A 15,545-nucleotide genomic window follows, 5' to 3' on the forward strand; every position below is an offset into this window, starting at 1 on the left:
GACCGCACTCTCAGCATGAATGCGTGCATGATCGAAACCGCAGCGATACACACAGGCTGCATGTTCAGAAACACCGTGGTGATCTGCCACTATAGATTTGTGGACTATATAAATGTTGAACTCTGCGACCAGAGGAGGGCAGAACTGGTTTCAGTTGGGGCGCTAACTGCTGATGGCAGTAGTATTGACTGATAGGGGGTCATGTGTTAATGAGACATTAGATGAAACTGTTGAGCGTACGCACGCAGTGTACTGGTAAAAGAGAGGCTGATTACCAGGTTTTGTTCTCCACTTTGAATTGATGTATGGTAAGCTGCTACGAACTCAAGCCGCATGAGCTAGCATTTCCATACTGATTGTATCCTTATTAACATGGCCAGCTTAAAAGTTTGAACATGTCTCAGGGCCTCTATGTTGTTACGATCTGTACAGAAATTTGTTTAATTTTATACCGTGAGAGATACTACTTTGAAAATGTATAATTTGTGCGTTTTCTAAATCTGGGATTGTTAGGACCTGTTTGGTTGGTGCATAACTTCGCCGCAACCAACGCCTATGCCGGTTATTGAGCATCGACACACGACTGTAATAGCAAAATGCCCTGTTAGGCTCGTGAATGTTCTGGGCTCTTTTAGTTAAAGGAAAAAGAAAAGGAGTAAGTGCTCTGGACTCATCTATTGGGGGCAGTACACAGCTGGAGCCTTGGGCCTGGTTTTCACGAGAATCGAGCCCAACAACACATAGGGTCGCTGGACTCATTCAACAATGGCAGCTATTTTTTGAATAATGTAACTAAAAAAAGCTATTTTTGAATAATGGAAGAAAATTTTGACCTTTATCTCCTTCGGTAAGAAGGAATTAGTCCAACCTTATTACAAAACGTTGCCAAATATTAAACAATCTTAGAAGGATGCTTCTTTTTAAAATAAAAATCAGCTTAAAAGCCAATCTGCAATCAATGTGGTCACCCATGTGAAGCGAAGAACTGTAGTACCACTAATGCGCACCTACATGTCAGAATTTTATCCGTTACCACAATTGTGTGTGGTAACAGATCACTGAAAGCTCCAGCATTGCTCTCATCTTCGCCCGAGTGAGCTAGCTCCTCTGCACATCTATTCTTGGATCAAGGAAAGTTTGCCCGGCCCGGCGGCCCGACCGCCCCCGGGCGCGTCCACCCAACATCGCTGTCCCAGCTGCTCCGCCACTCGAGGTCGGCCAGTGAAATCTAGCCACGCCGTGCAACTACGACAGAGTGGTGGTGTCTTTTGGTTCAGCCGATCAATCAGTAGGGGGGCCAAGTAACTTTTTGCCGAAATTAACTCCAATTAACTGACCGCCAAATTCTTTTTCGGAAAAAAAACTGGCCGCCAAATTCCAACACTACGGAAAAGGGGTAGAAGCCTTTCACCTCTCCCTCTTCATCTTTGCAAGTACAGCAACTTATACATCTCACCAGTCACCGCGGGGTTGGCCGCCAGCGCTCAATCCTCAGCAGCCCACGACTCTTCTTTTTGAATATCATAACTTATACACATAATTTTGATGCATAATTCCATGATATAACTTTTATAATTTTTTAACACAACTTCAATAGCGTGCAGAACTTATGTGTATAACTTTCATAATATACATAACTTATACGCATAACATTTGTCATAATTTTTGAGAGAATGTTGTTAAAAAAATTATGAACATAACTTATACCTATATACAAGATTTTTAGCACAACTTCAATAGCGTGCAGAACTTATGTGTACAACTTTCATGATATACATAACTTATACTCGTAACATTTAAAAGTTATTGTCAAACTTTTAAGAGAATGTTGTTAAAAAAATTTATGCACGTATCTTATACGTATATACCATATTTACTTGGTATATAAAAATAAATGAAAAGAAAAAAACAGGTGCGGGCCAGCACATGGCGGGGCCGCGTGGGACCCACCGCCAGCGTCGCGCGCGGCTGCAGCGCGCGCGCAGATTCAACATCGCGAGTCACCACACACCTCCCAACCAGCCTAGCCAACGCCCTCGATCCTCTGCTCAAGCCTGTACAGTGGGACACAACGCATCACATTCACACCATATCAGCTCCGATCACCAGTCTGCGGTACACCGTGACAACTCACTCCGTATTGGTGAGACCCCGATGAATGGCGGCCACGCACGCAGCGGTAGGTGGTTGGGATCGGAGGAGGAAGACGAAGGCGACGGATGGATCAGGAAAAAAAAGGTGACGGATGGATGGTCGCTCCCTTTGCTTCCCTTGCAATGTACCCCACCCACCCAACCTTGTCATCACTCCCGCCACGTTATTGTCACCGGGGATCGATCGGAGAGCGGGATCAAAATATTTCCGATCATCTCTCGACCTCGTGGTGGCGCGCGGCTCGCCAGAGATCATCACCTAGTGCAGTGCGCGCCTCATGATTGTACTGCTCGGACTCGAGGCCGTGCGAGGCGGCCGGCCCTAGCAGCTAAGAAGGCGGCCGGCCTCAAATATATCGAGGCTGTTTGGTGGAGCAGTAGGCGGCCTCGTGGCCATGGGGCCAGGGATCCGGTTGGTTTGCGAGTCGCTGTCAGACGCTTATACGATTCCGGCGATCGATCGAGCAGTGAGTGAAGGGATGGCTGGTTGGTAGGACGATCAGATCTTCGTGAAAACTATGTGCGTGGTGTGGGCGTGCCATTGCCATCGTCTCCGCCGATTGGAAAATGGAAAGCAATCGCTAGCTGCACCAGTGGTGTGTGGTTCAGCACTTCGGCTTTCAGCGCAGCGTGAGATGTGGGCGAGTGATCTGCCGCAGGACGATGGGTGCTACGTACTCGTACTACCTGTGGACGTCTGGTCTGTGCCTCTGTGGTCTCTGAAAGCCACCTAACCTACCGCATTGTCTGTAGCTACACTTTGCTCTCTGTACGAACTGAACCTGGTGTGTCTGCAGAACTGGACATGCCAAGAGCTGAGGCGAGTTCTGGTAACGGGCAATACAGTGGCTGGCTGCACTTTGATCTCTTCTGATCGAGTTCTGGTAACGGGCAACATAACAGTGGCTGGCTGCACGCACGGAGGGACACCGGATCAGAAGTTCAGAACTCGATCAGAAGAGTGAGCCCGGCCAGATGCTTCATTCAGATTTCAGAGATCTGAGCTGGGGGCGAGTACGTGCCAGCTGGAGACTTGCTTCAGAGTTGTGCACAAGGGTCGTTGTCAGCCGTCTTGACCAATCGAAGAGAGGTCACTGAATTTCCAAGCACCAACAGCGGATGCTCTTACGCATGTTTCCATTTTCCCCCCTCTGCCTTTTTCCGTCGGTGTAGAAGCGAATTCGTTGGCGCTTCAAATCACCAACGCTGTTCTCTCGCCAACCGGAGCTGCTAGTTTATTGGCACAGCGGCAGCCTCCATGATCACGCAAGCCCCGGCCCGCCGGCCGGTGCAGTGCTATGCAACTGGCAGCTAGCTAACGAGCCTTTGATGCCGCGCGCCTCTCCTCATCACACCATTAGTTGAGGGATCGATGGATGGAGATTGGAGATGACATGACACGCGATGATAATGAGAAGACATGAATGATTAATTTGTACAGTATGATAATGTGGTGTGTGGGTGCCATGCATGCAACGCGAAACACTACCTAAATTTGCCAAAATATATGTAAATTGTAATCCTCAAACGTCCTATAATAATGACCTGGAAAAGCTGGTTGCTTTGCCTTTACCTTTAGTTAGTAGACCCCCCTTTTGTTTCTTTAATCATTGATCAGAGGCGGCAGGAGTGACACGCTCTTTTATTATTGTAATTGTAATGCTGTCGTTGCGTTAGCCTTTGACAGCCTAGAAATGATGATGATGGTACTGCAAGTTTATGAAAGGATCTCAGCTTTTTCATACAGCTAATTTGTTCTTAATGAACAAATGGTAAGGTAGAACAAGGAGCGAATGAATTAGGGCATGATGCTTGATGTCGCAGTGGCATGTGAGGGATATGATGTTAAATTACTACCTATTGGGAAAGGGCAGTAATAAGGAATAGGAAAGCGGTAGTTAAACGTCTCCTAATGCGGCATCGGTCATTCTCTGTTGCTGCTCTGAACCCTTTTTTAGTGAATGTCGGTTATAACTTCACGCACTAGGTGACTAGGAGAGGCAGCGTTTTTCTTTGGCTCAGATGCTACTTTTCCTTCTCATGCACTAACGAAAACGTATCGAGATTAGAATATCATAGCTGGCCCTCGGCCACTATGCAAAGGACACGCAGACAAATTAATTGTTCAACCTCCATGGAACAACCATCACTCTCAGGAGCAAAAAGGCAGCACAGGGAAAAGGCTGTGCTATGCAGCTGGGCAGCTGGCATTTGCACCAACCGATACAACGACACGGAGCAAGGACCGGGGCCATCAGCAGTTTCAGCACCCATGCATTCGCTTACGTACACAGCTACGTAGCTGTACTGCATGTACCCTTCACTCCCTAGATACACTTGATACGAAACGTAGTATACAGGCGTACGTGGGATACGCTGGTAAGTACAGAGATTACGTTAGGAATGCGTGTACTTAGCGAACAGTTTATACCGTGACCGTGCTCCTCCCTTATTAGTACGTGTACGTACTCGACCGCCACCTTGATTGCGCGCGAGCTTCGCTAGCCGCGCCATAATCAGTGGCACGCAGTGCGGGCAGTGAGCTGGCTGGAGGCGGAGCTTGATCGCCACCGCGCTATATAACCGTCGCACTCCCGCTCGCTCCCTCCCACTGCTCGAGCTCCATCAGCTCAAGAGAACCACGCAGTGACGCAGATCATCATGGCGCCACTCCTCCGCCCCCTGGTCCTCGCGCTCCTGATCGCGTCCTGCGCCGCGCAGCAGGCGCCACCGGCGCAGCCCCCGCAGACGCCGCCGTCCAACTCCCCGCCGCAGGCACCTCCAGCGGGCAACCCGCCGCCGGCGCCCCAGGCGCCTCCGGCCGGCAACCCGCCTCCTGCTCCCACCAACCCTCCTCCGGCTCCGACCACGCCGCCCCCGGCGCCGACCACTCCTCCTCCGGCTCCCACCACACCGCCTCCGGCCCCGACGACCCCTCCTCCAGCCCCCACCACTCCGCCGCCGTCGCCACCGGCCTCTCCCCCGCCTGCTCCCACCACCCCGCCACCGTCTCCTCCGATGAGCCCGCCACCCGCTCCCATGACCCCGCCCCCGTCTCCGCCCATGGCACCGCCTCCGGCCACTCCTCCTCCCCCCGCCACCCCGCCTCCGGCCGCTCCCACGCCGGCCCCCAGCACCGCCCCGACGCTCCCGCCCGTGGCGACACCGTCCGCGTCCCCGAAGAGCCCCAAGACCCCGAGCCCCGCCGCCGCAACGTCCCCGTCGCCCGCGCTCTCGCCCGCGGGCACGACGCCGAACGAAGACTCGGGTGCAGGCGCGCGCGCAGCCGGCTTCGCCACGGTCGTGGCATTGGCGGGCGCGGGCCTCGCCGTCCTGCTTTGAGTAGTAGATTTCCTCCTCCTCCTCCCGTCGATGTTGTCACCTCATCCCTCCCCGTGCCTCGACGACGTTGCTGCTCCTCCGTTTCCATTTCATCTCTCTTTTTTATTTCTTTCGTGTTGTTATTTAATTTTACCGGCTCTATGCTCGATTCTTGATGTACGATGATGACGATGGTGATGCATTGGTTTCTTTGGTTCCGCGGGCGGGTGGTGGTTAGTGCTCTGCCCGCGGGTGTCGCACTGTACTTTTACCGCACTACATTTTGGTTCTATAGAGAGGATTTGTGTACATTCTTGGTGCATTATTTCCGTGGCCGTTGAATAAATTCTCTGTGCATTATTTACCGCGATGATCTAGTGAATAGATTTCACCCGTGATCTGACTTAATGGTACCTGCACCGAAGAGCCAATGGTGCTTTGTAGTACGGTGTTGGACGAGATCGCAGCGACAACTGCGACGATTTCATTGTGTTGGTTCAGAATTCAGAGTTGGGTGCAATGTAATTACCACGGCGCATTGGGATCGCAGGTACGATTTGTACGAAATTAATTTGCTAGGAACATGTGCATGTGATGACCACGTCCAGGGTTGTTCGTGCTGCTGTGCTGATTTAAACCGAATTGACAAGCGAACCGAATGAGCAATTCGGTCTCTGGGTTTCTTCGGACTTTCAGAGTTGGGTGTAATCACCACGGTGCATTTGCAGGTAGGAACTACTAGTAGCTAGGAACCTGGTGTCCTGGTCCATGTGAGTGACCATGTGCATCTGTAAAAAAGCACGGACACTTTAGATCACGGTTTCTTCCCCGACTCGCCTGGATCTAGATGCGAAAATCGGTAAATGATATAGGATGTACTGTTTGAACGAAAGCGTAATCATCTGGGCCTTTTTTTTCCTTTTTAAACAAACGGGCCCATCGGCGGGGCCCAACCTGAATTAGACCGCGGTGTCAGGAATGAAAAAAAAAGATGTCATTGCTCAAAAAAAATGGAAAAAAAAAGATGTCAGGGAAGAAAAGAACGGTACGAGAAATCATTCAGGTTTTAAAAAACAAGAATCATTCAATCAGAATTGAAAGGAAATGGCGTTCCAGGTTCCATATATCCATTGCATCGGATACCGTCACGTATGAGTTTGGCTAAACGGTTGTCGTGCTCCGCCTTCGGCAGATTCCAGTTACACCAACAATCATCACAACTTGTAGCGGTGAAGTATTTATAACAGGGTTTCGAGGTTGGGAAAGCGGACTGCTAAATTATACGTTGATGTATTCGAAAAGTAGCACGTAACTCGTAAGCACCATACTCAATAGAGTCCCTTGCTGAATTCTGAATGTAAGGTAAATCAGCGTAAAAATCTCTGGGCATCCACGTGATATGATCAGAAATCTTCCCACCAACCGCTCGTACTAGCGATCGCAGAGCAATTGCCACGACACGCGTGCAGCACTGCTCAAAGTTCATGGTGCAGGTCACGCCTCCGGAAAAGGGCCTGGGATCGAGGACGCAGGGCAAGCAGGGCCAACGTGACATGCTTGCGGAGTTGCGGTTGGTGGGTGGCCGGAGTCCGGATGGGGGGACCGGCCGCGCCATCACCGCGAACGAATTGAAGGCGATCACGCACGATCGGCAGTCGCGCCAGCCCGATGGACCCGGCGCCGGAGGCACGAGCGAGAAAACGGATAGAGGCGCCGGCGCGCGACACGTATGGTTCCCCGCGCAGATCGCTGTCGGGACCCCTGCGCCACGCCCACGCCGCTCGAGTACGGCGCCAGCCCCGCCGCCGGGCCGCCGTCCTCCCTCGCTTCGGAGGCACGCCATGCGCCCATGCCCACGCGTGCGTGGGATCCTGACCTGCTGGCTGCCATCGGATGAGTGCGCGGTACGCAAGGAATCCGCTGGAGCTCGCTCTTCAGCATGCCGAATCACGGATCTGTTTGTTTCGTGCTGCCTCGACGGAGGAAAAGGTAGAATCTGCTTCCTGGTTCGTTCGACCAGGAGCGATGCGTGCGTGCAGGAACGACGCGCGCGGAAATGCGCCTCGGTTAAGTTGGGGTTAGCACGTCATTTTCACTGATGATGAGAGGCGCTTTCGGCCCTGATCTCGCTTCGGTCTTGCATCGCATGCACATGAATGGGGAGCAAGGTGTGGTTGGACGGGCCATCGCGCAATGATGCGGCCGTGGAGAGCCGTGGACCAGAGCAAGGGGCCGGGGCGATGGATGAGGACGCGGAGCACAACTGGGCTGGAAGGATTAATGTTCTGGATCGATCATCAGTTCAGGGGCATGTATGCCGTTACAGATTTACTATGCCGCTGTGGCTTTTCCAGACAATTGCGCGCGACTAGTCCATCTCAGTAGAACAATTTCCTTTCCCTTCCAACCTAGGATGAACAAAAATTTATTCAAGATGAAAAAAAAAGACAAATAGATGCATGAATAGTTGCGGATCTAATTGAACCCGCAATATTACTATCCATGCATTGCTTTCTCTTTTTTTATGCAAAAAAAATTTTATCCTTAAATTTTGCATGATGGTAGAAGATGATAAATGTATACATTCATATTTTTACATGAATTTTTGATGCGCATTTAGAGGTGCATCCACGGATTGGGTGCACGGTAGCACTCTAACCCCGCGGCATCACCTGAACATTTCTCCTTCACCATATGGGTGCCTCCAATAACTTAATTTTTTTTGCAAAGGGTAGCTCAAAATAATTACTATTTATTTAATTAGTGTTATTCGATTTGAAAACTGTTAAGGAGTTGATCGATACGCACGAAGCTTATTGGCCGGCCCACAACCGAAAGGCCTTTTGGGCCTCAGCTGTCGGCCCATGAACAGCCAATAGCGTTGTAGGTAGCCCAAAACGGACGGCCAAGACCTCCTCCGTGGACGTCTCGGCCTCTCCGGGGGTGGCTCTGTCTCAGTCTCAGTGCTGGGCGCCAAGCGTGTACTACTTTAGTTTGTACGCCTGAACCCTTATGTGCTGCTCTTGGTTTTGTTAACAAGAAATGTTAGCCCTGCCCCCTGGTTTTGTTTCGGTACTAGCCAATTGGCGCTCGATTATTAGTAGGAGTAACTGGCAAAGGTTGGTTAAGTTTTGTGCCTCACGAGCCAAAACTACATTGCTGCCCGATTTACTCGCGGCGCGTCACGGCCGTCACCTTCTCTCCCGAATCCCGATAGGCGACACGGACTCAGAGACAGCACGCGGTGGGGTTCAAAGACCAAACATCAGAGAAATGTAGTTTTTTTTTTTCTAAATGAAGAACGACCGTACAGGCACAGGCATACAACACGAGTCTCGAACCAGACGTTCGCGACGCCTAAACGTGAATTCAGAGTGCGTAAACACAATCAACCACAACCACCAAACGGAAAAGGCACGGCGCACGGGAACGGGAACGACAGCACTGCCTCTTGCCTAGGCCATCAGGGCGAGGCCGACGAGCCCCGCGGCGCCCGCCAGCACGCCCATCGCGAGCGGTGCCTCCCCGGCGCTGGCCCCGCCGGTGCTGCTCGGGGTGGCCCTGGTCGTGGGCGCCGTCGTGGGCGTGGACGGCGTTGTCGTCGTCTCCGGAGGAGTGTCGTCGTCGGAGCCGGGCGCGGCGGGCGTCGTGGCGGGCGGGGACGACGCCGCCGGGGCGGTGGCGTCCGCGGCGGCGACCGTGACGGCGACCTTCATGCCGCCGCTGCAGTGGCCCGGGGTGCCGCAGATGAAGTAGCGCGTGCCGGGCGCAGTGAGCGCGATCTTGGTGTTCTGGTCGCTGTACGACTGCAGGGAGTTGCTGGCCGAGCACGCGCTGTAGTCCGCCGAGCTCACCTCCGCCACCGTGTGCATCGCGCTGTACTGGAACACTGCATGCGTCCGTGCAACTTTGTCAGTCTCAGCGACTCAGCGAGAGAGAGGGAAAAAAAATCTGCCTCTACAATTCGCAACCACAGTGCGGCCGACATGTGGGCCATGTTATGGGATTGGGCTTGAGGCTAGTTCTTACCCAGGTTGTCGCCAACACTGAAGGTCTTGCCTTTCGCCCAGGTGGTGTAGTCCACACCGCTGGTCCACCCGGACGAGCCGCCGACCACGTAATCCGTAGCGTACGCCGGAGCGGCGGCGACGGCGAGGAGTACCAGGCCGGCAATAACTAGAGTGCCAGCCATGATTACAGCTTCAAGAACAAGGGTGGGTCTGCAATCTAGGCAGATGAGTACACTGTTGCAGGAGGCTCAGCTTTGGGCAGTGATGAGTGCTGGGACCTGGAGTGACCCCAGCGGTTATATAGGGTCAGCGAAGCGATGCAGGTGCTAACTGAAAGTGATTTGGTGAGTTTTGGTGGAGTTGGGTTAGTTATGCTGAATTGCTCATCAGTCATCACCAACTCTCCTGCTGGCGTCCCCTGATTCCCTGGACAGTTTCTGGTGATGCAGGGACAAGAGCCAACAAATATGTAGCTACGGTACCTATAGATGATTTGTGAGTTTTAGTAGAGAACTAGAGATGATGGAATGGCGTCTACTTGTTTAGGATTCCAATAATTACTAGGCAGTAGGCACTCACTAATCACCAGTCGCTTTAAGCACAGACGCACAACGACGTAAAAAACAACTGCAAGTTCACAGGGCAACTACGACGCATTTTGCTCACATCACAGGTGTTCTCAGTTTAATTTCTCACATGTGTTACAACTTTATTACCAAGACGTGAGCAATGGTGAAAAACACCCTATCAAGACGCGCGCATGTGTTTTCTATAAAAAGGAAGTGCTTGTTGCGCTCAATCAACCTGTTGTAATTCCTAAAAGACTTCACATCACTGCAGGTAGAACATCCCTCCGCCACAGAACTAGTAGAAAGTTTTTCATTACTATTTTTTCTGATCAACTTATATAGGTGTGTTTGGATGGAGAGACAGGATGTGACGATTTCAATTTTACATGTGTTTGATTGGAGAGATATTGGAACGAGGACGACATCAAAGTGAAATATTCCTCGAAAAAGTGGGATAGATCCGTTCCTAATAAAGGCCGGACCGATCCGTCCCTCGCGGACAGCGCTAACGCCGTCTCGCGCAAGGCCGAGGCGGCGGCGCGAGCCAGCCGTGGCCGGACGGCGGTGGAGGAGCAGGCCGCGGCGGGGATAGGCGAGGATGCGGCAGCGGCGGAGCCGGCCGTGGCCGGGCGGCGGTCGCGGAGCAGGCCATGGCGTCGGTGGCGGAGCAGCTAGCAGTGGTCCCGCAATGTTAGAGTGAATGACAATTGGGACCCACATTTAACGGCACGAAAACGTCGTCCATCTCGTCCCTCACCCATCCCTCCAACTAAACACTAAACCAGGGACGTTCCCATTCCTCCAACCAAACATCAAGTGAAATCATCTCATCTAAAAAAGAGGGATGACCCTATCCGTCCCCTCCGTCCCTCCATCCAAACACACGCATAGATAACACGCTACTATATGATATTGCGTGAAATGCTGCATTGGACAAAATACAACATTAAAGCGGCTGCAGTAGTCATGAAAGGTACAGCTAAAAGATGTAGCAAGCAAGTTTTAGTTGAGCCGTTGAACAAACCAACTTGATAGCTTCTGCATCGTACCTTGCGCGGACCTAATTTTATCTAAGCCCATCGATGATTGATTAGCTTTTCATTGTCACAAGCAGGTTTTCTTTCAAACACTTTGTCAAGCAGGTGAGCCTGACGGCGATTGCTGGGCGATTCCTGCAGCTGCTGTCAGCACCTGTTATACTAGTATTCATCAAGATTTGAGGGGCCCTGTCTGGTTGGACTGGTGGATGCAGTTATGTAACATGTTTAACTACTATTCACTTAAAATTTGCTTGCGTGATGAAGGTAAGCACTGTGCAACTAACCATGGACACTTCCCATTGTCTGACCGCCTCTCGTCTGTACAATAAAAGGCGCGCTTTGGGATCAATCATTTGAGCGTTTACTGTCAGAACAGAATTTTGAGTGTAAAAGGTGGCCGTCATTCTGAATGACTGGTCAGTGGCTTTTTTCATGAAAACACCCATTTTCAGTGAGATGCAACATGTACAGGCAAGTTGCCACACCTGTTTAGTTCAACAAATTTCCAGTCAAACTGTCCACTGCTGTTTGACGACTGGAAGTCTGAAGCATCAGAGCATGAGAAGTCGATGGCCTGAAGTCTGAAGCAATTAATCCGGGTGAATTTTGCCATTCCTTTGTGCGTGCTTGAGAGCAAATGACGCCTTTTTTTTTTATTGTTGATGTTCTAAACCGGGAACGCAATTTTGTTCTTTCTTTATGAAAGAAGGGAAAGTACCAATGACTTTTGATGCCTTATTTTTGGATACAACAATATAGAGTATCACTCAGTCACTCCCATAAAAGTACATACAGTAGTACTAGCAGTCGCCCACAGAATGATCAGCAGAGCTAATAATCAAATAAAATGAAATCAAGTTTTCCTCACAATAACCGAAAACCGATTATTTCTCGGTCTATTTCGGGACAGTCGCCGTGACCAGGAAGCCTTTGCCGTCGGGGATCACGACGACGAGCGCTTCGTCGCCGCCGGTCACGATGCTGTAGGACACGTGCACGGGCTTGCTCTCCCTGAGCGCGAACTCCTCGAGCCCGAGTTCCTGCCACTGCGCAACCTCGAGCTCGTGCCCGGAACCCCCGGACGCCGGCAGGCTATCGCCCGCCGCGCACGTCTCCACGGTCATCCCTCTCGGGTTGCCCCCGACGCCGTCCCTGGCGACGGCGACGAGCGAGAACGACCGCGGCGCCTTGCCCGCGCCGAGCCTCTCGCTGGCCTCGTCGACGCAGGCCCTGGCGAGCGCTCGGTGGTCAAGCGCCCCGCCGCCGGCGGCGGCCCTGAAGAGCACCGTCTCGGTGCCGGCGGCGTCGGCGGCTGCAAAGGCGTCGAGCGGGACGGACCTGATGCGGCGGGTCATGGTGCCCGGGTTCTGGAAGTAGCCCGCGTACTGCATCATCGGGATGGTGGCGGCCTTGTCCCGGGCCTTGATCTCGGCGTGCACGCGCGCCCACGACAGGAGGAAGCGCGCCAGCGCCAGCGGGTCGCACAGCATCAGACTGCAGCTCACGCCCACGGCGTAGCCCCCGTCGCCCTGGAACCGTGTCAACTGCAACGCCGCAGGGAAAACAGCAACACGTCAGAACTGTTCACGATTCTGCAAGGGTGTGGTACTGTAGATTCCAAAAAGAAAAAGCAGGCTCGTGCTCGTGTTGCATGCTTTGCATCACACACCACACCGTCTTCGAACAAGCTACATTGATTGCAGCCTTCCAGGGTGTGGTAGGGAAGAAGCACGTTTGTGCCTTTGTGTCGAGATCTGGCTGGATGTGGGGTGGCACAGGACACGTGTGGACCGCACGCTTCGCGCAACTTGCGCTTCTGTTTGTAGGAGCAAAGCAGCTTGCAGTTCGTTACGTGTCCCAGTCGAATTTACTCGAACCACCTCGTACTGTCCATGTCCCCTACATTATGACGCATACGGAATTACGGATGCTATACGTTTCTCGAGTCCACTCTGCTGACTGCTCGAGGCTTGGCACGGTTTCATTCTCTTGATTTGGCATCTTAATTTTCACTCTTGCAAGACTGATTAGTGGAGTGTTAGATTGCTTTTACATCCTAGTTTGAGTCCGGTCGATGCCGATCCCATGGTGGACAACCACAACCTACCATACTGACTGTAATCTCTTTACAATATGAAAAGGTGACAGCTTCCTAGATACTGAATTCCAAATAAGAATTTGATAGCTTTTTTCAAAGGTAGAAATTGAAGGCTCGAAGTAGACATATCTGGCGGTCAATCAAATTACGCATGAAGCAAGCGATTAGAACGATGATCCCAACTTGCTAGTCAAACGTCGACTCGCGACACGCAACGCCGATGATCGGACGCTACCACTAAAACTTGATTAATAGTACGGTTAGTGTCAGGTGTAGGTAATCACGCGATTTGAGTCGTAAAAAATCGGAATAGGTCACACATACCTGCACGAAGCAGAGGGCGCACATGTCGGGATCCTCGGCGTCCACGTCGGTCCACGGCACGAGCGCGGCCTCCCGGCGCTCGCGGCCCTCCTCGCCCCCGCCGACGAAGTCGTCCACGGAGGCCTCCACCGTGGCCAGCACGAGCCTGACGCCCGTGTCGTTGAGCTTCACCTCCCAGGACCCGTCGGCGCGGCGCCGGAGCCGGCCGGCCATCTCCGGGTGGTCGGCCACGGCCTCGCTCAGCGACTCCTTCACCAGGAGCGCCTCCTCCTGCCCCCACGGGACCCCTGCCCCAGCTACCGCGCGGTAGTAGAGCACCACGCGGGCGCGGCGCTGCAGCGCGGCGGCCGGGAGCGGGGGCGCGGCCACGGACACGGGGCGCGCCCGCCCCGGCTCCACCTTGCGCGTGGGCAGCGCCGTCTGCAGGGCCTCGATGTGGACGTGGCGCGCGGCGGTCGCGGACGCCATGTGCGGCGGTTGCCGGTGGGTGCGCGGAGGCGGAGCGGTGGGAGGGGAGGCTGCGGGTAGGAAAGGACAGCGGCAGCGTGGTACAGGGCGAAACGTCCCTTCCGCCGTGGCGCTATTTATACGTGCTCGGCTTGCCTGTTTCGGCTGTATTGACGGGCCGTATTAATTGCCGTCAGCCCGTGGTGCACAGCCTGTACGAATACGACTCCACCGATCGGTGATGAATACAGAGCCTCAAATGGATTGAAACTACGGAATTGCACGTCACAAATTCAGAAGTATACTATTGTCGTCAATTTTAGGTGAAAAACTTTGCATTTCGAGCATCACGTCATCGAAAGTCTCTGATCAGACTCTGAAGTATGTGCCCAACAGGCCAACACCATCACTCCTCGAGTCCATGTGTCCTTCTGAAAGTGTTGTTCTCATGGCTAAAAAGGGGTCCAAGTACGAATGTACGATTAAATAAAAAGGCAACGATAACTATGCTGCGCTAAAGTTTAGCACCCATCACGTCGGATGTTGGATGCTAATTAGGAGTATTAAATATAGACTAATTATAAAACTAATTGCACAGATGGAGTCAATTATGAGTTGGGTGCTTTAACCATTCAGCCTAATTAGTCCATTATTTGATAATGTGGTGCTACAGTAACCATTTGCTAATGATGGATTAATTAGGTTTAATAGATTCGTCTTGTGAATTAGTATAGGATTCTGCACATGTTTAGTCCTCCTAATTAGCATCTGAAAATCTAATATCTAATATGACTGCTTAAGGGGCTGTTTGGGAGCACTTCACTTTAGAAAAACCAACTCCACTCCACCAACTCCACACTTTCCTAGCTCCACTCCAACAACTCCAGAAAAATATGGAGCTGTTGCACGTGTTTGGTTGGTGGCAGTGCTCCAGCTCCAAAAACATGAGCACTTCTTGTGAATAGCCTATTTTACCCTTTGTGAACGGACCCACATGTCTGTCTCTCCTCTCTCCTCCCCTTCTTTCCTCTGTACACGCCACCATTTGCTCAAGTGGGAAGTCCTATATGCAGTATTCAGAGATGCTAGACAGAAGTAGCAGCAGACGGTCATCGGGCGGGCGGCAGGCGGGCGGCGCGCGGCCGGCGACGGGCGGGCGGCGCGCCGGGGCGGGCGCGACAGGCGGCGGGCGACGGGCGGGCGCGGCAGGCGGCGGGCGGCGCGGCAGGGGCGGGCGGCGGCCGGGCGGGCGCGGCGGGCGGCGCGGCGGGCGGAGCGGCCGGCGGGCGGCGCGACGGGCGGCGACCGGGCGGCGCGCGCTAGGGACGGGGCGACGGGAGTCTTGTTCCAGCAGTCCGGTCGGCGGCGCGCCCCCTGCGGAGGAGCTCCTGTTCGCCCCCCGTGGACAAGATCGACAAGAAGAAGGGGGCGACGGGATGGAGGAGCGACGGGAGTCTTTTCTTTTCCGTGAATCGAACCGTTACATGTATAATGAGTGGTAATGGTAGGTAAATACCCACCAACTCCACGAGGAAGTCTGTATGGGGGGTTTTTGGAGCACCTCCTGAGGTACTCCACAAAAA

At 52.8% G+C, this 15,545-nt stretch overlaps 2 protein-coding genes across 2 annotated transcripts; both read right to left on the reverse strand.

Annotated features, from left to right (window-relative positions):
* Window positions 1-8,739: 8,739 nt before the first annotated feature.
* On the reverse strand, window positions 8,740-9,766 carry LOC117848452 (blue copper protein). The gene is made up of 2 exons (XM_034729909.1): window positions 9,504-9,766; window positions 8,740-9,363 (listed from the first exon to the last, which is right to left on the reverse strand). The coding sequence occupies exons 1-2, from the start codon at window positions 9,664-9,666 to the stop codon at window positions 8,930-8,932; spliced, it is 597 nt and encodes a 198-aa protein (XP_034585800.1). The 5' UTR covers window positions 9,667-9,766; the 3' UTR covers window positions 8,740-8,929.
* A 2,011-nt stretch (window positions 9,767-11,777) lies between these two features.
* Window positions 11,778-14,086, reverse strand: LOC117841562 (uncharacterized). The gene is made up of 2 exons (XM_034721984.2): window positions 13,516-14,086; window positions 11,778-12,637 (listed from the first exon to the last, which is right to left on the reverse strand). The coding sequence occupies exons 1-2, from the start codon at window positions 13,981-13,983 to the stop codon at window positions 11,990-11,992; spliced, it is 1,116 nt and encodes a 371-aa protein (XP_034577875.1). The 5' UTR covers window positions 13,984-14,086; the 3' UTR covers window positions 11,778-11,989.
* Between the last annotated feature and the right edge of the window lie 1,459 nt (window positions 14,087-15,545).

Source organism: Setaria viridis, chromosome 1, assembly GCF_005286985.2.
Source record: "Setaria viridis chromosome 1, Setaria_viridis_v4.0, whole genome shotgun sequence".
NCBI lineage: Eukaryota > Viridiplantae > Streptophyta > Magnoliopsida > Poales > Poaceae > Setaria > Setaria viridis.

What these genes read in the sequence shown, in the direction of transcription:
- LOC117848452 (XM_034729909.1), bottom strand. Translation starts at nt 9,666, where the DNA reads ATGGCTGGCACTCTAGTTATTGCCGGCCTGGTACTCCTCGCCGTCGCC. An exon ending in CAGTGTTGGCGACAACCTGG is followed by an intron (nt 9,364 to 9,503) that starts GTAAGAACTAGC and finishes GGACGCATGCAG; the next exon opens with TGTTCCAGTACAGCGCGATG.
- LOC117841562 (XM_034721984.2), bottom strand. Translation starts at nt 13,983, where the DNA reads ATGGCGTCCGCGACCGCCGCGCGCCACGTCCACATCGAGGCCCTGCAG. An exon ending in GCGCCCTCTGCTTCGTGCAG is followed by an intron (nt 12,638 to 13,515) that starts GTATGTGTGACC and finishes GCGGCGTTGCAG; the next exon opens with TTGACACGGTTCCAGGGCGA.